At 40.9% G+C, this 27,099-nt stretch overlaps 1 protein-coding gene across 1 annotated transcript in view; it reads left to right on the top strand.

The window, feature by feature from the left end:
* TBC1D2B (TBC1 domain family member 2B) overlaps positions 1-26,751 on the top strand; it is a 118,394-nt gene extending 91,643 nt beyond the window's left edge. The window contains exons 9-13 of the mRNA XM_077472686.1: positions 470-967; positions 16,868-16,985; positions 18,822-19,007; positions 20,757-20,878; positions 21,815-26,751. Of these exons, the coding sequence (XP_077328812.1) occupies positions 470-967; positions 16,868-16,985; positions 18,822-19,007; positions 20,757-20,878; positions 21,815-22,010 (1,120 nt within the window). The 3' untranslated portion in view covers positions 22,011-26,751. The remainder of the gene's footprint in view (positions 1-469; positions 968-16,867; positions 16,986-18,821; positions 19,008-20,756; positions 20,879-21,814) is intronic.
* Positions 26,752-27,099: the final 348 nt, after the last annotated feature.

Below are 27,099 nucleotides of genomic sequence, written 5' to 3'. Positions count from 1 at the left end.
ACATACTAGTTTTCAAAAAAAAAAAAAAAAAAACAAGGGGGGGGGGGGGAGAAAGGGTTAACATTACCACTTAAAAATGTAATTACAAGTTATTCATATCGCAGTGACTGTGGTCTGTTAGTTAAAAGCTGAACTCCTGCTAAATTATTTGTTAAATCCAGTTAAAAGAAAAATCCTTACAAAGGAGAGAGGGAGAAGTAGTGTGTATGCTGTCCACACTGTTAACAGCATACATAAATGTCATGTTAGTGGCATTCATCCTGCTGTGCTCTGATTCATAAGGGCATCTGCTCATGGATCTCCTGCTAAATAGATCAGACATGGCCCACGTGAAAGGACCTTAACACATGCATAAAGTTTTCTTTGGGTGTTTTATAGTTAGACTGTAATAAACTATGCTGACACATAAAATCTGTAACAGCAAAAAAAGTGCAATTTTTTAACTTTCCTTTTGTAATCCCATGTGCAGCAAATATGACATCTATGGATTCCAGATTCTCCCTGAGGATGAAGATGATGAGGAGAGATTGGTGGCCAGAGTGAGGGCCCTGGATATAAAGTCTTTGTCCCTGTCTGATAACCAAGAGATTTCAACAGTGGTCAAGTGGGAAAATTATTTTGCCAACATGGTAAACCGAGACATGGTCCGTTCACCAGAGCTCAAAAACCTTGTGCGGAATGGAATCCCCCACCAACATCGTTCTAAAATGTGGAAATTGTTTGTAAACCAGCACATCAAGAAATTAAAGGATGAGGTCGCTCCCGATTACTTTGAGACCCTTCTCCGAAATGCCCTTGAGAAGCAAAATCCAGCCTCAAAACAGATAGAACTGGACCTTATGAGGACACTGCCAAACAACAAGCACTACACATCATCCACCTCTGAGGGTATCCAGAAGCTACGCAATGTCCTGCTAGCTTATTCCTGGAGGAATCCTGATATTGGCTACTGCCAGGGACTGAATCGGTGAGGGAGGTTAGAGAAAGCTGCTTGCGCTTTATGTATACAAATAGCAAGGCTGCAGCATAATGCACTGGTGACAACGCATGCATTAACATTCTGAGATGGGAAAGAGTGTACTCTTTTACAGGCAATATCTTTAAATGAAAGGCACAAAAATACTACATCTTCAGTTTCATCTTTATTACAGATGGGAGAAAACCAAGATATTTTACATTTACAGACAGCTGCTATGATCAGCAGAAAAACAATACTACAAAAAAGTCATATTTCTTAAACTGGAACGAAATCCACAATCTACCCTAGAGTATTTGCCATTATGGCATAAATCATATGGCTCCATGATGTGAGGTCCACACTCTCCCTCATCACTTTGTCTGTATTCTGGGTTTAGCGTCTTCCTTTTTTGCCCATTGGATGTTTCCTATGCATGCACACTGGAGTAACATCGGCCTGAAACCCAAAGACTCCATTTGCAGCATCTTACAAATGCTGGAAGTGTGCACTGCATAAGAAATTCAGGCAGTCGACTCAGAGAAAGCATTTAATAACAGACAAGTTATCTTAATTATACAAGACACTGTTAGAAGCAGGGTGCTATACAGGTCTAGGTACATGGTCCATCACCATGGAACCCAGTCCCTGAAGACACCTTTAGGGGTATGCCCACAGTGATGGATGGAGCCTGGACTTTATATACAGTCCAGCATTGTGGATAGGGTCACCCTGTATCTTTGACTGTTTAGGCCCCTTTCACACAACCATTCCTTCAGTTTTTCAGGAGGACCTGATTGGATGTTCCATTCACCCCTATGGACTGCCAGGTGTAAACGGAATTGTGTCCGTTTGCACCCGCATACCCCCAATCCAATTTGGTCTAAATACAAACTTAAAGGGATCCTTCCACCTCCATCTAAGTGGATCAGATTGGACAGCAGAGTCCATGTTCAAACGGCTGCCCATGGAGCTCTATCCGTGCCCGCTATGCAGAAACTGAGCGGACACGGACCTGTCTTCTTTCCACTCTGCTCTGATCAGCAGGGGATATGTGAGAGGATCCCCTGCTGATCAGAACGGATTCTGCCCTGTGTGAAAGCAATCAAACTCAACACAAACTCAATGTGACTTGATAGTTTAACTTATTCAATTTGACCACGTAGAACCTGTCACCTCTAATCACCAATTATAAGATGGAGGCTTACCAGATCCCCAGTGACCCCCCTTGTTTAGGAGAGGTCAGAAATGGCAAATGGGATCACTCCCACTAAGGATGTCCAGGTGTCAGGGATTATCCCAATCTTACAGGTGTCTCCTACTCCTTGGACTTGGATGGTCACTTACCGCAGATTTCCAAAGTGTATCACCAAAAAACAAAAATGCCCCAAATCGTGTAATACAATTTCAACAGAATATTTATTATATTGAACTTTTGATATTGACAAAATACTTATTTTCCACCAAAATAATTTCTTTCAAAAATCAGACAATGTGATTGTCTGGATTTGTTTCCACATTGTGTCTCTCATAGTTGAGGTATACCTATGATGACAATTACAGGCCTCTCTCATCTTTTTAAGTGGGAGAACTTGCACAATTGGTGGCTGACTAAATACTTTTTTGCCCCACTGTAGCTCTGGCCTCAGATTCTTTAGTTATCCCCTGGCCTCAGTTCAAGCTAATCTATGCCTTTTTTCCACTGAACATTGTTTCTCGCCTGCTCCACAAAATAAAGCAAGACAGAAAGACGGTGATCCTTTTGACACCAAACTGGCCTAGGAGAACTTGGTACACAGACATAGTTTCCCAACAGCATAAATTAAATTGAGATAGTGAAACCACACTATCAAAAAGAAAAGCACCATAAACCAATCAGTTTGATTTGAATAATTTATTATTGAAGTCTGTATAAATGACAGACTTCCTAAATAGGATACCTTTATACTTTTATAAAACATATAACACGAACAAAACATTGTTAAAAAGACAATCCGGAATATCAACCCACATGCTGGAAATTTAATGATAAAGATAATTATCTCAGATTTCAAAAAACAATAGGAGTTCCCATTTACGATAGAGTGCACACTAAGCAGAGGTAGCAATTGCCAAAATTATATTCAAGACAAATGGATATCTTTAATAACCAAGGTCAACCTCAGAAATGGCCAAAAAATTGAGTAAAAAAATAGACACTGATTCTATCAAGTTCTGATAAAGGTAACTTTCTGTGTATAACAGAGTAATATCTCCTTGTAATCATGTGTGTTGTAATTGGTCATTGATTTAAAGCAGCAAATATTTCCTCAACATAGATATTGAATGGTTGTGGCAAAACAAAGCTTAGGGTGTCAGCGGTAAAGAGCCACTTTACCGTAGTTTTAGCAGCGCTATTCGGCTGCTAGCAAGGCGGTTTTAACCCCCCCGGCCGAAAAAGGGATTAAATCCGCCCACAAAATGCTGCCGCAGTGCCCTTTTGCCGGCGGTATAGCAGCGCTGCCCCATTGATTTCAATGGGGTGGAGCGGTAAGTACACCGCTCCAAAGAAGCTGCTGGCAGGACATTTTCTGATGCCCTGCCAGTGCACCGCTCCAAGGGCTTGCACACTGGAGTGAATGGGGCCGCTTTTTTCAGGCGCTGTGCAGGCGCTATTTTTAGCGCTGTATTGCCTGAAAAACGCCTCCAGTGTGAAAGGGGTCTAAAAAGCCTCATACACACGATTTTGTATAAACTTTCCCGTGGATTTTTGTACAAAGGGCGTCGGCCGTGAACTTGTATTGCATACACATGGCCAGACTTTTTCAGCCAACTTTCACCAAATCATGTGCTTTTTCTGCTCTTTATTGCCACCTTTGCTCAACTTTTGTATTCTCTGATCTTTTGCATTGCTTCTGAGCATGCGTGTTTGTACTTTGTACAAAAGTCCTATGGTTTTCTGTACACACGATCGGACTTTGCTCCATCTGACTTTTGTTGCCGGAAAGTTTGTTCATTGGCACAGCCAACCAAAGTCCGATGAAAACATAAAAAGTTTGTCCGATGGAGCGTACACACGGTCGGATGTTGCCTTAAAACATCTAATTTGCATGTTTGTTGTCAAAGTCCGATCGTGTGTATGGGCCTTAAATGTTGATCAAAGAATGTGGCAGTTATGTGGTACAGACCATTCCTTATAAATGTCACAGTGAAGATGGCAATAGATACTAAATCATTGATTAGAGAGGATTAGAGACAGCTGATATGGAATCTTGCTTGTGTTTTCAAGACAGCAGATTTCTTTATTTCAACAGATACAGATCAGTGTCTGCAGATGTGTTCATTTCACAGTGGCTAATGTATCCTCATTTTCCAGCCAAAAACTCAGCAATTCAGCATTGTTTAACCACTTCCCGACCAGCGTGCGACGATGTACGTCGACAGAATGGCACGGGCAGGCATATTGGCGTACATGTACGTCCAATCTTCAATGCCGCCCTGCCATCGCGGCGTGCTCCCGCGCTGGTCGGGACCCCCGTGAGTCCAGTCGCGGGACCCGCGGACTCGATCGCCGCGGGCATACCCGCGATCGTCTCATGGGACAGCTGAATGGAGGAAATGCAGTGTAAACAGCATTTCTCCATTCTGCCTAGCAACTAGTGACGCTGATCTCTGCTCCATGTGATTGGAGCAGAGATCAGTGTTCACTAAATGAAAGCCCAACCCCCCCCCACAGTTAGTAACACACCCCTAGGAACACTTACCCCCTACACTGCCACCCACTGGTTAACCCTTTCACTGCCAGTGTCATTTACACAGGAATCACTGCATTTATATAGCAGTGATTACTGTATAAATGACAATGGTCCCAAAAATGTCCGATGGGTCCCCCACAATGTCGCAGACACAATAAAAATTGCTGATCGCCGCCATTACTAGTAAAAAAAAAATAATAAAAAATTATTAATAAAAAAGCTATAAAACTATCCCTATTTTGTAAACGCTATAACTTTTGCGCAAACCAATCAATAATCGCTTATAGCGATTTTTTTTTTTACCAAAAATATGTAGAAGAATACGTATCGGCCTAAACTGAGGGAAAAATTTTTTTTTTTTATATATTTTTGGGGGATATTTATTATAACAAAAAGTAAAAAATAATGCGTTTTTTTAAAAAATTGTCGCTCTATTTTTGTTTATAGCGCAAAAAATAAAAACCGTAGGGGTGATCAAATACCACCAAAAGAAAGCTCTATTTGTGGGAAAAAAAGGACGTCAATTTTGTTTGGGAGCCACGTTGCACGACCGCGCAATTGTCAGTTAAAGCGACGCAGTGCTGAATCGCAAAAAGTGGTCTGGTCTTTGACCAGCAAAATGGTCCGGTCTGAAAGTGGTTAAAATGGTATAAATGGCAAATTGTCAGAGAAAGTTCTCACTGTTCAGTAAAGCTGGGTTTTAATAAACCAATGATAGGATCTGTTAGATCAGTGGTCATCAACCCTGTCCTCAGGGCCCACTAACAGGCCAGGTTTTATGTATTACCTTGGGGAGATGCAGACTAGAATACTGCAATCACTGAGAAGCAAATGATATCACCTGTCATGTATTTGTTATCTTGCAAACCTGGCCTGTTAGTGGGCCCTGAGGACAGGGTTGATGACCACTGTGATAGCCATGGAGCTGTATTTCAATCCTTCAAGGTTATCTTCACATAAACTCGCTTCGTCCTCAAATCAGAGGATTTCTTCTGATTGGAGGACGAAACACGTCAATCAAGCAACGTCATCACATTATTCAATCCGGCAGTGGAACCCACACACAAGCCTCAAGATCTCTTAAATGGGACTTTAAGATATGCCAGCAGGCCTGCTCTGTCTCTGGCTTTATAGAGCACCACTGGGCATTGACAAAGGGATTGTAATCATTTACAGCAACTTTATGTGACACATTCTTTGACCAACATTTACTGTGTTTTGCCACAATCATTCAATATCTATATTGAGGAAATATTTGCTGCTTTAAATCAATGACCAATTACATTGCACATGATTACAAGGCAATATTACTCTGTTATACACAGAAAGTTACCTCCATCAGGACTTGGTAGAATTGGTGTCTATTTTGTTACTCCATTTTTTGGCCATTTTTGAGCTTGATCTTGGTTATTAAAGATATCCATTTGTCTTCAATATCATTTTGGCAATTGCTACCTCTGCTCAGTGTGCACTTTATCATAAATGGGAACTCCTATAATTTTTTTGATATCTGAGATAATTATCTTTATCATTAAATTTCCAGCATGTGGGTTGATAATCCGGATCGTCTTTTTAACAATGTTTTGTACATGTTATATGTTTTATGTTTTCTAAAAGTATATAAGGGTGTCCTATTTAGGAAGTCTGTCATTTATACAGACTTCATTAATAAATTGTTCAAATCAAACTGATTGGTTTATGGTGCTTTTCTTTTTGATAGTGTGGTTTCACTATCTCCAATTTAATTTAATTTATGCTAATCATTAAAAGCACAACCACACCACACAGGTGAGTCAGTGGATTCTCTACCTCTCTATAAATGGTGTTCCATTTTTTTCTCTTTTTTTACTCATAGTTTCCCAAGAGGCCAGATCTGCTGTCTCAAGACCCTCTATTCCACCCTGCTTCAGTCTCTGGCTTTACCAACATGGCTGATGGAACCCAGGTCTTGAAGCATTGAGGGGTCTTATAGGAAGATTTATTATCATACCGGGAAATCTTACTTTGTCAACCGGCAGTCACTTCAGTCCCAGAGATTACTCTATGCCTCACATTCTGGCCTTCCTACAAACAGGTGTAGACCATAATCTTACTCTTGGCACCCTGGAAGTGCAGGTTTTGACCTTATCCATGCTTTTCCATAAGCTTCACATTCGCTTTATAAAAAACCTTTTATTCAAGGTGTTTCTCATATCGGGCCCCCCTTTGCAGCACAGTGCTTTCCTGGGAACTCATTAGGGAGATTCTTGCTAGTAAAGTAGCTTTTCTGAAAGCCATCACATCTGTCAGACTTGTCTCTGACCTGGCAGCTCTTTCCTGTAAAGAGCCCTTCCTCCCAAAGGTGGTTTCCGCATTCCATCCCAATAAAGGATGTTGTTCTGCCATCCTTGCGCCCTTCTCTTAAGGATGTATCCAAAGGAAGTCTCTCTACATTGCCTGGACATAGTGTGAGCCAGGGGTTGACAAATGTGCTTGGAATCTAGGAGCCAGCTAAAAAAGTTAGGAGCCAGGTCCGTGACGGCGATCTGGACCTATCCCTGGCCTGACATGGAGACGAGTGAGGGGAAGATAGCCCCAAGCCCCCCACCTGTCTCCAAGTCATTGCCCATAGCTCTTAGAGGGACATTTTATTTTATTTTTTTCAAATGACGATTGCATTTTAAAACATCTAATTTGCATGTTTGACATGTGAGGTCTCTCTGACCCCAGATCTCATATATAAGAGGACCTGTCATGCTTTTTTCTATTACAAGGGATTTTTACATTCCTTATAATAGGAATAAAAGTGACACACATTTTTTTTTTCTTTTTTTTTTAAAAGAACAGTGAAAAAAATTAAAGTTAAAATAAGAAAAAAAATTATAATTTCAAACGCGCCCTGTCCCGCCAAGCTTGCGTGCAGAAGCGAACGCATATATGAAAGCGGTGTTCAACCACACATGTGAGGTATCGCTGCGATCGGTAGAGCATGAGCAATAATTCTAGCCCTAGATCTCCTCTGTAACTTAAAATGTGCAACCTGTAGAATTTTTTAAACGTCGCCTATGGAGATTTTAAAGGGTAAAAGTTTGTCGCCATTCCATGAGCGGGCGCAATTTTGAAGCATGACATGTTGGGTATCGATTTACTCGGCGTAACATTATCTTTCACAATATAAAAAAAAATTGGGCTAACTTTACAGTTGTCTTATTTTTTTTTATTAAATAAATTATTTTTCCTCAAAAAAGTGCGCTTGTAAGTTCACTGTGCAAATACGGTGTGACACAGTATTGCAACGACCACCATTTTATTCTCTAGGGTGTTAGAATAAAATATATATATATATATAATGTTTAGGGGTTCTAAGTAAAGGGAAGGAGATAGGCTGGCAGGCAGGGGAAGTTCCATTAGCATTGCTGGTTGTCATTCCAACGGCCACCACAAGAGGGCGCCAGATTCCAGAAGGAACCATAGGATCGCAGAAGGCCTCAAAGCCGGGGGCTCAATTACCGGCTGCCGGCGGCCCGGCCCGATGCGATCACGCCGAGGGAGGAGGGGTCCAACAACTAGACAAGGCGCCAGGTCACTTATTCTAGTCGCAAATGCGACCTAGCGCCCGGGTTTTGTCGAGCCCTGGTGTGAGCTATTAGAATGTACCTAAAAACTACTTATTCCATTGGAAAAATGGATTCCCTGTATGTTCTTTCCTCCAGACCTCGCAAGGAGCACCCTTTTTTCCAAATCCACCATTGCATGGTGGATAAGAAATTTGATTAGAGGAGATTTATGCCCAAGAGGACTCTTTCGCCTAACATTGTTAGGCCACCACCTGGTCTTCTGTTCATACCTTTTAAAAGTATTACCAGGTGGAGGTCCAATCCTTTGTAGATGCAGCTTTTGCCCACAGGGTCTTGCAGCTGCACTTTTATCTCTGTTGATTTTGGGCCCGTTGGCACAGTTCCATTTGTCTAGTTGTTGGCCGCCCTTATATTCATTACTCTGGGGGATGTTTCATGGTGTAGGAGTAGGATGCCTGGGTCCTTTACTGTACAATTAAGATCAGGGGTATTTTGACTTGCCTGTAAATTTTGGACTGGCGTGTGTTTAAAAAGTGTCCAATAACCTGAAAGTAAGAGCCTATATAGCCCATGGTGTATGAATAAGTGGCCAGCGTCCTTTTCTGTACTGTGTGCAATTTATATAGGCAAGCCACAATTCTTCTCTTTTTTGACAGAAGAGATTTATAAAGCCTCCGCTACAAAAAACTCTGAATGCTATCAATCTTTTATAAGTTTAGTTCCACGTAATGCTTCCATTTTCGTTCAATTTAATCAAGATTGAATCAAACTGATCTATTGAATTTACCACAATCATTTTTTTTATGTTTTTGATAGAACAATCAAAATAGTTCTTTTGCTATTATCATATGTATTATCTAGCTGGCGTTCATGCCTTGTACACACTGGCTGCAGCTTGTAGAAAAGCAGCCTGTACAGGTCCGGGTCACACTAGGATCACACCGGAATCACGTGGCATGCGTCCCTGGTGCATTCCCCTGCTGTGCGATTATTTCAGCTCATTCATTTGAATGGGCTGCAAATTGCACCAGAACGCAGAAGTAGTAGTGAATACTGTGATATCATGCGATTTGGTGCAGCAAATGCACTGCACTTGCAATCTGTTTGGAGGGCCAGTAAAAATATATTGGCACTGGCAGCAGATTGCAAGGGCAGTGCGTTTTTAGCGTGGTTTGGAAAAAACCCGGAACATGCCTTTCCTGCACCTGTTCTGGTGTGAACCAACCTGGAAACTTTTAAAGTAGCCTTCACCAATTTGAGAGGTTATAGGTACATAGGCCTGTGTGCTGAGTGTCACAATACAGGCATACCCCACTTTTAAGTACACAATGGGGTTTACTTACTAAAGCTGGAAAGTGCAAAATCAGGCTCACTTCTGCATAGAAATCAATGAGTTTCCAGGTTTTATTACAAAAGCTTAATTGAACAAGCTGGAGTTAGAAGCTCATTGGTTTCTATGCAGAAGTGAACCTGATTTTGCACTTTCTAGCTTTAGTAAATAAACCCCATTGTGTACTTAAAGTGGTTGTATAGTGTTTTTTTTTTTTTTTTTTTTACTTTTTCGTACAAGTAAACCCATAATAAGGCTGCTCTAAACCTGTATGGTTTAGGAGTTATTCCCCTCGCAGTGAGCCGCTGACTTCAGCGGCGCATGCGCACGGCGGACTCTTGGCTGAAAGTCCGGCAGACGCCGGACCCTGGCAGAAGGAAATCTCCCGCGCGCATGCACGGGAGTGATGATATCGCGGCTCCGGCCATTCACAGCACCATAGCCGCGATACCTGGAAGACACGCTGAGGGAACATGTCAGCTCCCTCGGCGTGGATCGGGTGAGATGTTGGGGCCTTATTTTAAGGTAAGTATTTCATAATGAGCTAGTATGTGGTGCATACTAGCTCATTATGCCTTTTGCCTTACAGGTCTGGGGAAAAAAGAAAATGTCAGCAGGCTTACTCCCACTTTAAAAGTGGGGTATGCCTGTAAACAAGGTATGGGTGGGCTTGACCTTACTCTGGCACTACTTACAATTCTTCTGCTAGTATCTTGTTTAAAGTTAGTCAACAAATTACTTTTTTGATACCTAAATTCTTACCTGTTTTTAACATTGTAAACTAGAGGTGAAGGGTGCTTTAAAGACTTTGAAGCTTTTTGAAAGCTTTGCAGGTGCTTTGTAAAAGCTTGCTATACATACTGTTCTTAACCACTTCAATACAGGGCACTTTCGCCCCCTTCCTTCCCAGCCCAATTTTCAGCTTTCATCGCTCTAGCGCTTTCAGTGATAATTGCGCAGTCATGCTACACTGTACCCAAATGAAATTTTTATCATTTTGTTCGCACAAATAGAGCTTTATTTTGGTGTTATTTATTCACGACTCCGTTTTTTATTTTTTGCGATATATGCGCAAAAAAAGCGGAAATTTGGAAAAAAAAACAATATTTTCTTTTTTCTATTTTAAAAGAAATCCAATAAAATCAAATTTTGTCATAAATTTAAGCCAAAATGTATTCCGTTAAGTGTATAATAATTGGTTTGTGTGATCACGGACATATGTACGCAAATGATCATGTACATATGTGTGCAGATAATCATTGGGACATGTGATTTTAGTGGGACATATGTGGGGGACATGTTTTTATTATTAGGGACATGTGTTTAAAAGTCAGCAGCTACAAATACTGCAGCTGCTGACTTTTAAAATAGTGACACTTACCTGTCCAGCGCGCCCGCGATGTCGGCACCCGAAGCCGATCTCTAGATCGACACTCGAGTGCTGCCGCCGCCATCTTGGGTATGGGAATCAGGAAATGGAGCCTTTCGGCTTCATTTCCCGGTTCCCTACTGCGCATGCGCGAGCCGCGCTGCGCAATGAGGACGGTCCCCGCTGCCTCTGGGATCTGTGTGTTTCCCAGCAGGCAGCGGGGCACTTGCGGAAGGGGGCGGGCACTTGCGGAAAGGGGCGTAATGTACGCCCCTTTCCGCAGAGAGCTAGCCCGGAAGTGGGTGCAGTTACCTGGATTATCCAGGTAACTGCACCCCCCTCCCCCCTGAAAGGTGCCAATTGTGCCGCCGGAGGGGGGGAGGAATCCGATGAGCGGAAGGTCCATTTTAGGGTGGACCTCCGCTTTAAGAAAAAAAATCTGAAGCTTATGTGTTCAAAGCCTAAAGCTAGCCATACACAAGTAGAATCTTATGTAAACGTTTTTATAGAAATTCTGAAAAATCTGAGCACACAATAATAGTACCAACAGTGACTCAACAAATTTTGTTAGAAAACCCTAATGCCGCATACACACGAGCAGATTTTCAGTCGAAAAAAAATCTTGGATGGTTTTTCCAACGGAATTCGGCTCAAGCTTGGCTTGCATACACACGGTCACACACAAGTTCTCTGAACTTTCAACCGTCAAGAACGCGGTCAGGTTCAACACTACGACAGCCCAAAAAAATGAAGTTCAATGCTAGAGTATTCGTCAAATTGTTTCCGAGCATGCGTAGGAATTTTGCACGTTGGAATAGCTACAGATGATCGCAATTTCCGATCAGAACTTTTTCCGACCGAAAAATTGAGAACATGCTCTTAATCTTTTGCTGGCCGGAATTAGGCCAGCAAAAATCCGATGGAGCATACACACGGTCGCATTTTCCAACCAAAAGCTCTCATCGGTCTTTTGCTGGCCGAATTTCCGATCGCGTGTATGCGGCTTTACGCTGCATTCACACCTGAGCATTTTCAGCTCGTAAAACACCCGAAAAACGCAAAACAAGATTATTTATGGTTATTATTTAAGATCATTTAAATGGCCCCTGTTCACATCTGAGCGTTTTGTAGCCTGAAGCAAAATGCCCGAAGCTCAAAAAAGTACATGAGCTTTTTTTTTTTTTTTGGACAGATTACTGGCGTTTTTCTGCTCTTTACATTGGGGACCTTTTGACCCGTGCAAAATTGCGGCAAAAAAAGTGTCAAACTTTTGGATAAAAAAAATGCGACTTTCTGCCTGAAAACAAAACGCTCAGGTGTGAAGGCAGCATTAACGTGGTTCTAAAGGTTTTTTACCTTAATGCATTCTCTGCATGGGGTGGGGGAGAAGCCAGGAGCACCGTTGGGGAACCCGAAAAGAGGAGGCTTTGGGGTTGCTCTGGAAAATTGTTCAGAGCAGGTAAGTATACCATGTTTGTTTTTTAAAAAAAACAAAAAAAAGTTTACAGTCGCTCAAGAATTTTGTTTGCCATGCCAATTGTTTGAATTTTAACATTAGAATCTAAAAAATAACCGCTTATAAAATACTGATTCATAAGTATAGATTCTCAGTAGTTAAAGGTTTATTTTCTGTAGAAGAATCATTTCAGGACAGTGTTCATTTTTTTTAACCGATTATACATGTATGATTTGTTCCAGAAGAATGCTTGTAATCCAAAACACTCGTATAGCAAAGCGAGTTTCCCCATAGGAATCAATGGAAACTCTGATAATTCGTTCCAGTGTCACTACTAGTGTATGCAGTACCACATGTGTCCAGAGGTGGGGGGGGGGGGCGCCAGAGACACTCGGAAACTGAGTGTTTTTACCATTGTCGTCACCCCCCCCCCCGCACCTCTGGCCACATGCGGTACTGCACACCCAAGAGGCTTGAATCTTGCTCGTCTTGCAAGACAATGCTCACAAATCAAGTCAGAATAAAAAAAAAAAAAAAAAAAAGCTCTTATCGCGAAACGCTTGTAAACCACGTTACTCGCAATCCGAGGTTTTATTGTATTTGTTACAAATATTATCACAAGATAAAGGAGTGTAGAGAATATATAATAGTATTTAGTCTCCTTTTAACCACTTACTGACCGCCGCACGACTATATACGTCTTGACTTTAAAGAGGGATATCCTGGTAATGGCAGCAGCTGCTGCCACAACCGAGGTATCCATCTCTTTAGGAGGCGGTTTGGTTAACGATAATGGTGGTCTCCGGCGGAGATCACTGTTATCGGCAGTGGGAGAGGGGCTCCCACCGCTCTCACGTGCCCTCTGCCGCTTACCGGAGCCATCTGCAACGGCGGAGGCGATCAGGACCTTTCCATGGCTGGGTATGGAGACAAATAAGGCTAAGATGGCCCCCACCCATCTCCATACCATAGCAGGGCAGAAGCAATGTCAAAGCGTCACTTCCGCCCATACATCTTAAAGGGCCATTTTTCTGTTGTAATTTTTTCAAATGACGAAATATATATATATATATATATATATATATATATATATATATATATATATATAAATAATATAAATTTTTTTTTGCTTTTAAGTCCAAATATGAGATCTGAGGTCTTTTTGACCCCAGATCTCATATTTAAGAGGACCTGTCATGCTTTTTTCTATTACAAGGGATGTTTACATTCCTTGTAATAGGAATAAAAGTGACCCAAATTGGGTGTAAAAATAAATAAGTAAAAAAAAATGTTTTTTTTTAAAGCGCCCCTTCCTGACAAGCTCATGCGCAGAAGCGAACACATACGTGAGTAGTTCCTGCATATGAAAACCGTAAACCCATACATGTGAGGTATCGCCGCGATCATTAGAGTGAGAGCAATAATTCTAGTCCTAGACCTCTGTAACTCAAAACGTAGGATTTTTTAAAGTCGCCTATGGAGATTTTTAAGGGTAAAAGTTTGACGCCATTCCATGAGCAGGCGCAATTTTGAAGAGTGAAATGTTGGGTATCAATTTACTCGGCGTAACATTATCTTTCACAATATAAAAAAAGTTTATTTATAAAACTAGAGTGCGCAAAATCTGGTGCAGCTGTGCATGGTAGCCAACCTGCTTCTAACTTCAGCTTGTTCAATTAGCCTTTGGCCCCTTTCACACATGCGGACAGTATGTCCGTATTTCATCCATCCATTTGCGAATGAAATACGGACATACATGCATCCCTATGGGATAGCGGATGTCTGCGGATGAACATTCGCAGACACCCGCTATTGTCCGCCTCCGCAATTGTCCGATTCTGCAGACGGAGGAAAATCCTATTTTTCTATCCGTCTGCAGAGTAGATCGGATGAACACGGACAGACGGTCCGTGCTCATCCGATCCCCCATAGAGGAGAATGGAGAGCTGACAGGGCCCGGACCGCCCTGTCCGCTGCCGGCTCAGCGGGGACAATGGAGCCATCCCCGCTGAGCGAGCGGATCATTACTGATCTGTCCCGTGTGAAAGGGGCCTTTGACAAAAGAAAAAAAAACTGAAAGCTGATTGGTTTCTATGCAGAGCTGCACCAAATTTTGCACACTTCAGTTTTAGTAAATCAACCTGATGGTGACACTTCATGTCGCTGCACAGCAACTACAGTATGTGCGTTGTGCTGCTGTAGGGTGGCATGTGGTGCTATCCAGTGTTGATATACTGCATTTTGCAGCACTACACTACACTACACTTCACATCACACCAGCTTTGTGGTGTTGACAAGGCTCATGGGGAAAAATAGTTTTCTATGTGCGCAAGCCATGACCTGTGTTTATCCAGTGAAGAAGAACATAAGTCACCACACATAGTGTACACAAGTCCTAAGAACAGGATGGGAGGTGTGGAAGTTGTCGGTTCATCCTGTTCTAGTTACATAATCCTAAACCTGGGTGTTAAAGGCTTTGTAGGTGTTAATTCTTCAAATTGCATGGCAGTAGGTGTGAGCTGTCCAAAAATTTCAGGGTAGAGATGTCTGTACACACAGGCCAAATGTCGGACGGCATTCGCCGATCCAGTAGAAACAGGCTGACAATTGAAGTTGTCAAGTATACATAATAATAATTGTGGCTTCCAAGCTCATGTTGTTTGTATCCCTGTCCATGACAACCAAATTCCACCCTATTCCCACATTTATCTAAAAAAGGAAATAATTTTGTTGCTTTGGGTAAAATTGCTTTATTTATATCATTGTTTAATTTTTTGTTAGAGGCCGATCCTTTAATGTCTTGCTTCTAGTCAGTCATTGCTGTCAGTTTGCTAAATGAACTGCTCTGCAAGTATATGCAGGTCCTTCAAAGGGGCTGCATTCCATTTACATTACAAGCTTAGCCATTTCTTAATACTGACACATTAGGGGAATATGTAGTGGTTTTGTGCATATTTTTATTTTATTTTATTTTTTTACTATAGCCAGGACAAAAAAAATATATACCATGTTAAATGTCACACCCATATTTAGGATGCAACATGGTGCCAAGCCTAGCCGCATCCCCAAAATGCACTCCCCCTTATCTGGTAGGATCAGAGTTCTTCTCATTTCTATTATTCCACTATTCTTGACTTCATTATCTGATTGCTTAAAGATAACCTATCACAAATGTATTTATTTAAAACATTAAGGCCCGGTTCATAAATGTGCGGTGCAAATTGAAGCTCCAGTTTCCCTGTGATGAGAAAAATCAGTTGTTCGGTATTTTACATCTGTTTTTGATCAGGTCAGGATTGCATCAGGATTTTATCCTGTTCACAGCGGAATGCATCTGCGAATCAGATGCGTTCCCGTAGAAGATCATGTGCTTGCCATTCGCATCGCAATGCAAACGCACACTTTTTTTGGGCAATGCGGAGTGCGAATGCAACACACATATGTGAACTAGCCTCATTCAGATGAACGTATTTTAAAATGTCATGCGAATTGGATGTGGTGTAAGCGGCATCCAATTCACATAGGTGTGAACCGGGCCTTAAATTCTTTTACTAATGCAGGCTTACTCTATGAATGATTGAATGCTCCCTTGATTGGCTTTAATTCCATTGCTTGAAGCTTAATATTACAGGTGAGAGGCCTTTGAGATCAGACAGTTTTTGCCTTGTCAGCTGTCTGGCTTCATACCTATAACACACGCTGCCTCCCAGCTCTGGAGTGTGCATTAGAGTAACAAATAACAATATCCCACAGTTTAAGCAAAGAGCTGACCTTCGCTTAAAAATGCTAGTTTTCTGGTTGTCATATTAACCCCTTGGGTTTGTTCCCTTCTGAGTCACTGACCCAGAACCAGGATCAGGAATTTTTTTGAATAGAAAATCCCTCAAGGGTTTTTTTAGCAGCAAGATGGCATTTAAGGGAAATAACAATAGTTTCTTTAAAAATAGTAATTATTTATTTTTATCAAAGTATCAAACAGGGGTATAAAGCATGAATGCATAGGATTCCTAAAAAGCAATTCTGGTCTTAACATAAAAAACATAACTCGTCAACATGGGAAAACCACATATATGAACTCATTTTTTGTATAGAAACAAAAAATGTATGTAGAGTTTCACATAAATTTCCTACGCGTTTCGACCTGTATAAGTAACGGTCTTCTCAGGAGTTTTCATTTTCCTCTGACTTGACTTGCTGCATAACCACTCTAGGTTTGTTTCTGTGAAAGTATGGAAGCCAGAGACAGAACAAGAACTAGCATTTTCGGAATGAGTTCAGCAGCAGCATTCCCTGTATTTTTTTTTATATTCCCTCTTTTTTTTTTTTTTTTAATAAAGATAATTAAATTGTTTATAAGTAAACCTTCAATTAAGAACAAAGTCCAATTGTTACGGTTTCTCTTTAACTGTTGTCATTTTATCAGTTTACTGGGTCTTGTGTATAACATAATTTGCCCTTTGTTCTAGGTTGGCCGCCATTGCACTCCTTTATCTTGACCAGGAAGATGCATTTTGGTGCCTGGTTACTATTGTAGAGGTGTTCATGCCACGAGATTATTACACCAAAACACTTCTGGGATCCCAGGTATGGGTTTCTGTTCTACAAACATGTTTATTATTTAACTCTAAAAAGAAAAAGGTGATGTAATTAGCAGAAAGTGCATACATATGGGAAATGATGAATTCTGCCCTGAATTTATACAGATGCAATGTCATCGTTCACACCGAGGCTTTGCATTTCTGTTGAATTATTCAGGTGTGCAAAACCCATTTAAAGCAGGTCAAACGCACCCATTAATGAATTAAGAATGATCTCAAAAGCATATCAAACTGATGCCATGATAACAAATCCAAAGACTGTTAAAGGATAAGTTCTCCTCTGGGAACAGGTTCCACCTGATTTTAGGGTGGAAGATGTAGCATGTCCCCAGTGCTGCAGCGGCCGCCGGCTGCCCACCCCTCCTCCCTGTGTCAGCAGTACAGGGAGACGTTCCCCATACTAGCTGTCAGTTTTTTGAAAGCAGGCAGCCGTGCGGGGCTCCACCCACACAGCCGGGTCATTCATTCACAGAGCTCTGTGTGTGAATGAACTAAAAGTCCAGACAACCTTAGCGGCTGTTGGCTTGTAGTGCTCAATGAACTACCATGGTGCTGTGGAGCTCTGTGGTAGTTCAATGAGTCTTCCTGTCAGCGAGTATCGGCTTAACCGTGCGGAATGTACGGGTAAGCAGATACAATTATGCCCCATACACATGATCAGACTTTCTGACAAGAAAAACTTGGAATTTTGTTTGAAGGTTGTTGAATCTAAATTGTCTTGCATACACACGGTCACACAAATGTTGGCCAACAATTATGAACGTGGGAACGCGCTGACATACAACAGGTACAACGAGCCAAGAAAACAAGTTCAATAGCCAGTGCGGCTCCTTCTGCTTGATTCCGAGCCTGCGTGAACTTTTGTACGTCGGACTTGTGTACACATGATCAGAAATTCCGACAACAACGTTTTGTTGGTGGAAATTTTGAGAACCTGCTTTCAAACATTTGTTGGCGGAAAGTCTAACAACAAATGTTTGATGGAGCATACACACGGTCGGACTTTCATCCAAAAAGCTCACATCCAACATTTGTTGTTGAAAATTCTGATCGCGTGTACGGGGTATAACAGTGTGCAGGAGACCTGCATGGCACCAGCGATATGCTGCTGATCACTGGTGGAATGCTTTACAGGCTCCTAATACAAAAAAAATGATAAATGTACATTTTCGTACCTGCAAAAAGATGTGTATTCATTATTATTATTATTTTTTTTATTTGTACAAAGCTGAACCTATCCTTTTAAACAAAGCCCTAATTGAGGGGGAAATCTCTCTGCCCCAAACAGCAGTAACACAAAAGGGGTCCTAATTCTTCACTTTGTTCAAAACTAAAAGAAAATGTTTTGGCTGGACATACTATACTGGTATAAAGTGTATATGAATAACAAGGACTAGCACAATTTCTTGATGCTAATGTCTCATATAAGCACATAAACATAAGGGGTGTTCCATGGCCCTCCGTATATAAAGTTTGTATTGGGTCAGATGATGTTCTATGTTGATTCTTGTTCCTCACACTCAAGGCAACATTTTAGTGGTTATGCAGTTATGCATAGGCACTAAATATTCACCTTCTTTCAGCTTTCATTTAGGCCACATTCACACTTATGAATAGGCCAAATACTGATTACATGCGAGAACTCCAGCAGGAGCTCCCGACAATGAAAATAATGGGAGGCTGCTGGCTCTCGCAGCTAATTGTGATGGGCCCTGGATGCCCTGTTTGGGTTCTTGTATGTAATCCATGTCGGGCCCGTTCACAAGTGCGCCTATTCAAATGTAAGACTTTTTTTCTTTAATAAGCTCATTTTTATCTGCAGGTGGATCAGAGGGTTTTCAAGGATCTCATGAGTGAAAAGCTGCCCCGTCTCTGCGCTCATTTTGAGCAGCACAGTGTGGATTACACTCTGATTACATTTAATTGGTTCCTGGTGGTGTTTGTGGATAGTGTGGTCAGTGACATCTTCTTCAGAATTTGGGATTCTTTCCTGTATGAAGGGTCAAAGGTAAGAAAACAGCCTTTGCTATGATAGATATACACTTATGGACCACTTTATTAGGTACACCTGTTCAATTTCTTGGTAACACAAATTGTTAATCGGCCAATCACATAGCAGCAACTCAATACAATTAGGCATCTAGATGTGGTTACGATGACTTGCTGAAGTTCAAACAGAGCATCAGAATGGCGAAGAAAGGGGATTTAAGTGACTTTGCACGTGGCATGGTTGTTGATGTCAGACAGGCTGGTCTGAGTATTTCAAAAACTGTTGATCTACTGGGATTTTCACGCATAATCATCTCTAGGGTTTACAGAGAATGGTCTGAAGAAGAGAAAATATCCAGTGAGCGGCAGTGGTGTGAACAAAAATGCCTTGTTGATAAGAGAGGTCAGAGGAGAATGGGCAGAATGGTTTGAGATGATAGAAAGGCAACAGTAACTCAAATAACCACTTGTTAAAACCAAGGTATGCAGAATACCATCTCTGAATGCACAACACATCGAAGCTTGCAGCAGATGGGGTACAGCAGCAGAAGACCACACCAGGTGCCACTACTGTCAGCCAAGAACAGAACACAGAGGCTACAATTTGTACAGGCTCACCAAAATTGGACATTAGAAAACTGGAAAAATGTTGCCTGGTCTGATGAGTCTTGATTTCAGCTGCAGCATTTAAATGCTAGGGTTAAAATTGGGCATAAACAATATGAAAGCATGGATCTATCCTGCCTTGTATCAATGGTTCAAGCTAGTGGTGGTGTAATGGTGTGGGGGATATTTTCATGGCGTACTTTTGCCCCCTTAGTACCAATTGAGTGTCATTTAAACGCCACAGCCTACCTGAGTATTGTTGCTGACCACGTCCATCTCTTTATGACTACAGTGTACCTATCTTCTGTTGGCTCCAGCAGGATAATGCACCATGTCACAAAGCTCAAATCATTTCACCACTGGTTTCTTGAACATGACAATGGGGCCACTGTACTCCAGTGGCCTCCACCGTCACAGAATGGTGGGAGATTTGCATCATGGATGTGCAGCCGACAAATCACAGCAACTGTGTGATGCTATCATGTTAACAAATTAGAAGTCCACCCTAAAAATAAAATCCCTGCATCTACAGACTTTCACTATCTAACGCTAACCTATCTAACCCAGTGAAGAAAAGAAATATGTATACATACCTTTTCTGCAGGCGATCAGCCCTGATCCCACGCTGAGCTGTCAGCTACGGCTTCGCTGTGGAGGCGGGTGCAGAGGACAAATCCAACAACAGATTCCCCATGATAACTCTATGGGTGATGTCACTTCCCATTCATTTCACAGCCATTGTCGGACAGGTCCTCTGCAGAGCTTCCGCTTCTGGAGTTCGGGTCGGATCGCCTTCAGAAAAGGTATGTATACTGATTTCTTCTTTATAGGGCTAGATAGGTTGGTGTTAGAATGTGCAAGTCTGCAGATTTAGGGATTTTAGTTTTAGGGTGGACTTGCACTTTAATCATTCATTGGGTCATTGCCTCTTTGACAACCATAATGCGTTGTAATGGATTCTCTGTAGAAGTATATGAATATGAAGTGATGACTTTCACTAAAAAAATGAAAAGGACATACAAGATATTATGTCTCATTTTACCTACAATGTGTGGAGTTGCTTTTTAATGCTTGTTTTTTAATCGGGTATTTTTTAGCTATCATATTCACTCCAGTGAAATCCTTTTCTGATAACCTATTCAATTTCTTGTCCATATTTTAGGTGATCTTTCGCTTTGCCCTGGGGCTGTTTAAATACAAAGAGGAGGAAATTTTAAAACTTCAAGACTCTACTTCGATATTTAAGTATCTTAGATATTTTAGCCGGACCATTCTTGATTCAAGGTATGTTTCCTGCTGCTTGAAAGTATATGAATCATAGCAGATTGTTTGCTCATGAGAAATAGAAGTACCCTAAAAAATGTTGAAGCAATCATTCATTTTATATCCTTTAATGAACATACCTGCTAGTTAGGATTCAGTGGCAGACATAATACTGCAGCAATCAATGTGAAGAAAATGCAGCTCCTTGAATGTTACAAATGACAGCCAGGACCATTATAAGAGTATATGTATAATAAATAAACCATATACAAATGTACAAGTAAGATAAATATGGATACAATGCACAAAAGTCACTATTTTACATTTTTAAGCTTATTTTCTTCCCTTCATATTTTTTAACTGGCAGCAGAAGTTGGATAGATTTGTTAATTATCTCTTTAGTTTATTATTTCCTCATCTATATTATAAGCCAGTCTTATGACTTCATAGCATTCTGCAATTTCAGAAATTGTTATGCTACTTAAAGTATAACTATAACGAAAACTTTTTTTTTTTTTTTTTTTGGATAGAGGGGAGAAGGATTTGAATGCTTGTCTGTTTTTATTGCTGTCTGTACCTCCATTTAAGGAGATTCCCCCTCTCTATTTGTCCTGTTTACCATTATCATTGGAAGTAAAAGAAAATTTCACATTTTGAGTTGTCTTCAGAAAAGTAATAGAGGGGACACTAATTTTGGTGGCTTTGGGGTCCCAAAGAAATCCCCTTAATTTACAGGGGTTATAACCCTTCTTTACTCTATACAAAATGGGGAAAAAAGTTCCCCATATAGTGCTATCTTAATAATTATGTTCACAACAACTCGGCTTCTTGTACATGGAATCGGGACATTCATTTTTTTTATTTTTTGTAACGAAGACACTTGTGTTTTTTTTTCAGACAATTCTAGTTTTAAAAATAATATTGCATTATGACTGGAATGTTTCTTATGAATTGCAGAAAACTTGGCAACATTGCATTTGTCGACATGAATCCATTTCCTTTACGCCAGATCCGCAACCGCCGCACATACCATTTGGAGAAAGTGCGTCTAGAGTTGTCTGAACTCGAGGCCATACGTGCAGATTTCATAAGAGAGCGGGAGACCAACCCAGAGAGAAGAGACCTCATCAGTGATGATGATGAAGACAGTTAAGCTGTGGCAGATGCTACAGAAGACTTCATAAAGCATCTGCTCTAAGATAGTCCTGAACAACCTTTGGAAATAACGCTGGGCGTATTTCAAAGTAATGGAATCTTTCCTTCAGGTATCTGCTGTGGCCAAAATCATCTGAACACATTCTCTGAAGCAAACTTTTGAACCCATTAAAGGGTAACGGAAAGATGTTTGGTGATGTGTCAGACCACTGTTATAAGAAAATTCCACAAACTCTTGTCCGAGATGGACAATGTTTAATACGAAGCCTATATGTCCTCTGGTGGTTGACCTTTCTGCAGGAATATATGCAGACTTGTTTATCATACTGTCAACTAATCATATTTTAGTTTATAATGCTCAGATCAGTAAAAGAAGATTGCTGATGATTATGGCACTTTGCATAAGCAGTATTTGTAGCAGGCAAAGCAAGACTCCTCTAAACATCTTGCTTCTACCTGGATGTTCTTTTAAAATATGACTCAAAGCACTTGGATTTGCTTGTCAGCAGTTCTGTTCTTCAATATAATTCCAGGCCGTTCCTATTTCTGATACTTCTTTTTTTGTATCTATAACAGATATAAGTATTTTTTTCTATATTTTGTTAATTTTTTATACTTTCATTGACCTTCCATGTATCATTGTAATACTTTGAATATGTAAACAACATTAACTGAAGCAGTATTAGAAAAATATTGGTCTACTTGTACCCAGAACAATCAGGGGGTAACATGCTGGATAGATCTAGGACCAAAGTAATTTAACCACTCTTCTTCATCTTGTTATTAAATAGTTAATTAAGTGTAACTCGGAGTGAAATAAAAAAAAAAACTGTAATGCTGTCCACATCAGAGGCAATGACTTGTGAAACTACCAGTATCAGTTATGGTTTCCCTTCCTGTGAATGGGTGACAACACTGTAATCTGGCCCATGAATATTTATGGAGCATTGTCACCTAAGCAGCATTAATGGCCCCAGTGGACCACACTGCAATACCTTGACACATAAGATTGATTTACTAAAACTGGAGAGTGCAAGATTTTGCACTATCCAGTTTTAGTAAAACAACCCCATTGTGTCTGAACATCCCACTGCTCCCCATTTCAGTATCACCTCGGACCATGCAATATTACCCACCTTACACAGTGATTGTTGGAGGTGTAGTTTAGATAGCCAATTCTGTTTCATAGAAAAATGGCATATATGTGCTGCAATTCCTATCTTTCCAGCTGCACCACATTTGCTGCCAAAAAGTGTGTGAGCCGCATGAAAACGTTAAGGTACTTCCACTTGTTCACAAAATTACACTGCAGCCTGGCTATTAGCATAATGATGCGTACTTAGGGAGGGGAAAAGGAAGCGGGGAGGGCAAGCCTTCCCACTGACTTTAAAAAAAAGGAACTCGGGAAACTGGAATTTGTCACATCTATGTGATGTACAGCAATCTTATGCAAAGAAATATTAACATCAGATAAGCTTGTCCTAAGCAAAAAAAAATAATTTGCTTCCGCTGGTACAACACAGGTGGACATGAGTGTTCCATTTTCAGTAAAAAGTGCCCGAAAGTTACATTTAGGGGTTCTGTCTCATTTAGACCTAAACACGGATTGTTACAGTGTGTGCTCTGCTGGTCCAGACCAATAAAGACTCGAAATTGGTGGGACCAACGTTAATCGTTTTCTCACGAAAAACGCCTCTCCCATTATGGTCACTATCCTTTTGAATGGGTTTCCACTTCTTTAAAGAAGGTGAAAAAACACTTTAAGCCTGTCTTGAATGAATGAGCATGAAATAATATAAAATGTGATTTAAAGAGAAAGTAAACCCTGATGGGTTTTACTTCCTGTTTATTTCCCTGCAAAGGTAAAGCATAATGCGATGCATAGTAGCCCATTATGTGTCACCTGACACCAAAGCCTGCATTGTCACCGCTGTCCCCACTAGCAGTGAGCGTCCATCTTCACTCCCCTTCCTTCCAGTGCCGCGTACTCTGTCTCTGTGACTTGCCAGAGTTGCATGACGTCACTCCCGCGCATGGGAGCTGGCAGTCACCGCATGACCCCCTTTAGAAACGGCCCTTTCTAAAGTGTGCATGCGCCATAGACATCGGCGCATGACTTTATTGTAAATATCTCCTAAACCGTGGAGGTTTAGGAGATATTTCCAGCACCTACAGGTAAGCCTTAATATAGGCTTACCTGTAAGTAAAAGTGGTTGTACAGGGTGTACAACTACTTTAAATTATCAAAATACCTTACCTTAAACCGGGGGTGCCCAACCAGTGACCCTCTGATGTGGCCCACGACCACCTGCTCTGGGATAAAAAAGAAAGGGAATACTGTTATTAAAGGTCAGTGTATTACTAAAATCACAGTGTATATATGGGCATATCTTTTCTGCAGTGGGTACTGGGCTGCTTCAAACTGATCCGCAGGTGCAGAGCAGTTTACCTGCAGGTTACATGCACTGAGCCATAGACTTTTATTATTACCTGTGAGTTTGGTGAGCTTTCTGAAAGTGCACCAAACCTGCAGAATATAATAGAAGTCTATTGAAAACTGCAGGAAAGCCAAAGGTACACTGCATTGCACACATGGTGCGAGTAAACCGCAGCTCATCAGTGTGAGAGCAGCCTTGGACACCTTTCACACAGTCAGTCCGACAGTCCGACCAATTGGACCTTCCATTCACCTCTAAGTAGTGGCAGACATAAACCGACTCCTGTTCTACCTCCAATACGATCTGCCAAAAAGTATTGTGGGCTGTGTCTGTGTCCGCTCTGCAAATGCAGAGTGGACACGGACATGCCATTCCCCTGCTCCGCTCATTGTGGCCCGCGGTTACCAAGTCACTCAAGTGGCCCTCGCTCTTCAAGAGGTTGGGCACCCTTGCCTTAAACACTTAGAAGATACAGATGTGCATGATGGTCGGTGGAGTCACTGAAAATGTTCACGGCTCAAGACTGGGCTTCAAATTGTCTGAAATGGACTGCTATAAAGCGACAGACAAATTCAGCATTCATTTTTTTATGTCAGAAGAGCAGTATTCCATTTAGATGCTATGGGCAAACACAGGCAGTTCTTTAAGCACATGAAATATCACACATTGATAATTACAGTTGCACTCAAAGGTCCATTATGGACGTACAACTAAATTGATTTGTCCATTTTATGTTATGGCATTAATGCTGTAGTAAAGGAATTATTTTTAATGTGTATGGGAATTTATAGCCATTCATCTGTAAATATTAAAAGATCCCTTATAAAAGGGAAAATGTAATATCCACGACGGAAAAGGTAAAGGTTTCTGTATACCTGATTAGACTTGTTTTGGGTGAATGGTTTCCAGTGACTGTGTCCAGGTGTTTCTAAACAGGCAACATAGAAGAGCCTCTACTATCTACAATTCCAACTTTATATCATTTGATTGAAATTGTATGAAATAAATACAGTCTGTAGCCTGTTTGATATTGCATAATTCAGGAGCTATGACTTTTTTTTCTTGCTAAATGGACCAGAATCTTGCAGCAATCAATGTACATTTGCCCTTTTACAGTTTACCACATTACAGCTGAACTCTGGAAATCATATTTTTTGCATACTTACATTGGGCCAGCCTGACTTACTGTAAGTATGCATATGTGATGTCTCAAGGGCTGCTGGTGATAAATGCGGTGCAAATAACTGTTGTAGCCGGCACTACATACAGTAAGAGCAACAATCTTCCAAGTTCTGTGTAAGCAGCTTCCTCTCTGCCACACACCATAAGGGGGCCCTCACTTGATAACTCTGCCATTCATAGAATGCCTTGTAAATTTTTCAATGAGTATGAGGCATTATCTGATTGGACAAGGCTGTCACCACCTCACCACTCCACCTTGTTCAGATTTTCTTGTATGTATGACAAAATACAAGGTATTCCATGAATGGTGGCTGAGTGAGTGATACTCTGTGCAATGGGAAGCTGCTCTCACGGAACCTGGAATATCATGGCTCTCGCCGCTGTATGTAGCATGGGCTACTACAGATATTTGCAGCAACCAGTGGCCTTCTTGATATCAGACATGCATACTTTCATTGAGCCAAGAGTATGGGAAAAATCGAATTCCTGGAGTTTAACTTTGAATTTGGCAGTAGTCTGGGTTCCATCTCTACTTTGGGTTTGTCTCATATTTTGATAGTCAACTAAGATTATACCAATTATAGGTGGCAAGTTCTAAATGAATACTAGATGGTATTAAAATTGTTTTAAATGTTTTATCTGACAAAAAAAACTATGTTGATGTCTGACATGAAGCAAGATACTAATGCAAAGCCAAAGACAGAAGCTGCCATTCTCTAACTCAAGGGCTGCTTACCTGTGTCATCTTTAATGGCAAAGCTGCTTCCCTGCCCCAGAACTGGACAGAACAGGAGGCAGAGAATGTCGGCGTCTATCAGAGGTCTCCTATGTATCTATTTAACTTATGTCAAATTATATTTAACACAGTGATTGAGCCATACAGATAACTATTTCTATATGTCTGATAATTTTGTAAAATCAGAATTCCCGCTGCAAGCTTTGCATCTTGTATTGGGATGTGAAAAGTTGGGTTTTGTTATATAAGGGTCTACTTTTACTTTTTAGTGTCTCTTAAATATTCCATTGAGGGTTACTATACAGTGTTACACATTCCCCTTAATCGGTTATGTTACCATGTTTTATTTTTTTCATATTAAATATGCTGGATTTTCCTGTTAATTGTGTTTCTTTTGTCTTAAACTTAATTTTACAACGTTAAAGCTAATCTTTCGCACTGCAAGGATTAAAGTGCATCTAGAACAAAAACAATGCATTGCAGCTTACCTTTCCTTAGATGTGGCTAAATTTTTTACTTTTTTCATACTTTTTTTTTTTTTTTCTAGTTTATTCTTCTTTATTATCCCCTGGTGATCCTGCCAGGAACACACTCCCTGTCCTGGGGTGACAACCTTTCTGTATCTAAGAGGAACAGCATTGTCACCACAACTCTCCATAACATAGGGGGAGGTGTTTTCTGCTTGATGAAGTTTACATACACTTGAACTGTCTTTTTTAGGGGATGGTAGA

This window comes from Lithobates pipiens, unplaced genomic scaffold (genome assembly GCF_037356315.1).
Source record: "Lithobates pipiens isolate NorthernLeopardFrog02 unplaced genomic scaffold, aLitPip1_a1.2 Scaffold_8, whole genome shotgun sequence".
NCBI classification, from domain to species: Eukaryota; Metazoa; Chordata; class Amphibia; order Anura; family Ranidae; genus Lithobates; species Lithobates pipiens.
Note: the sequence above shows the minus strand (reverse complement) of the source record. Positions and strands in the feature narration are given on the sequence as shown.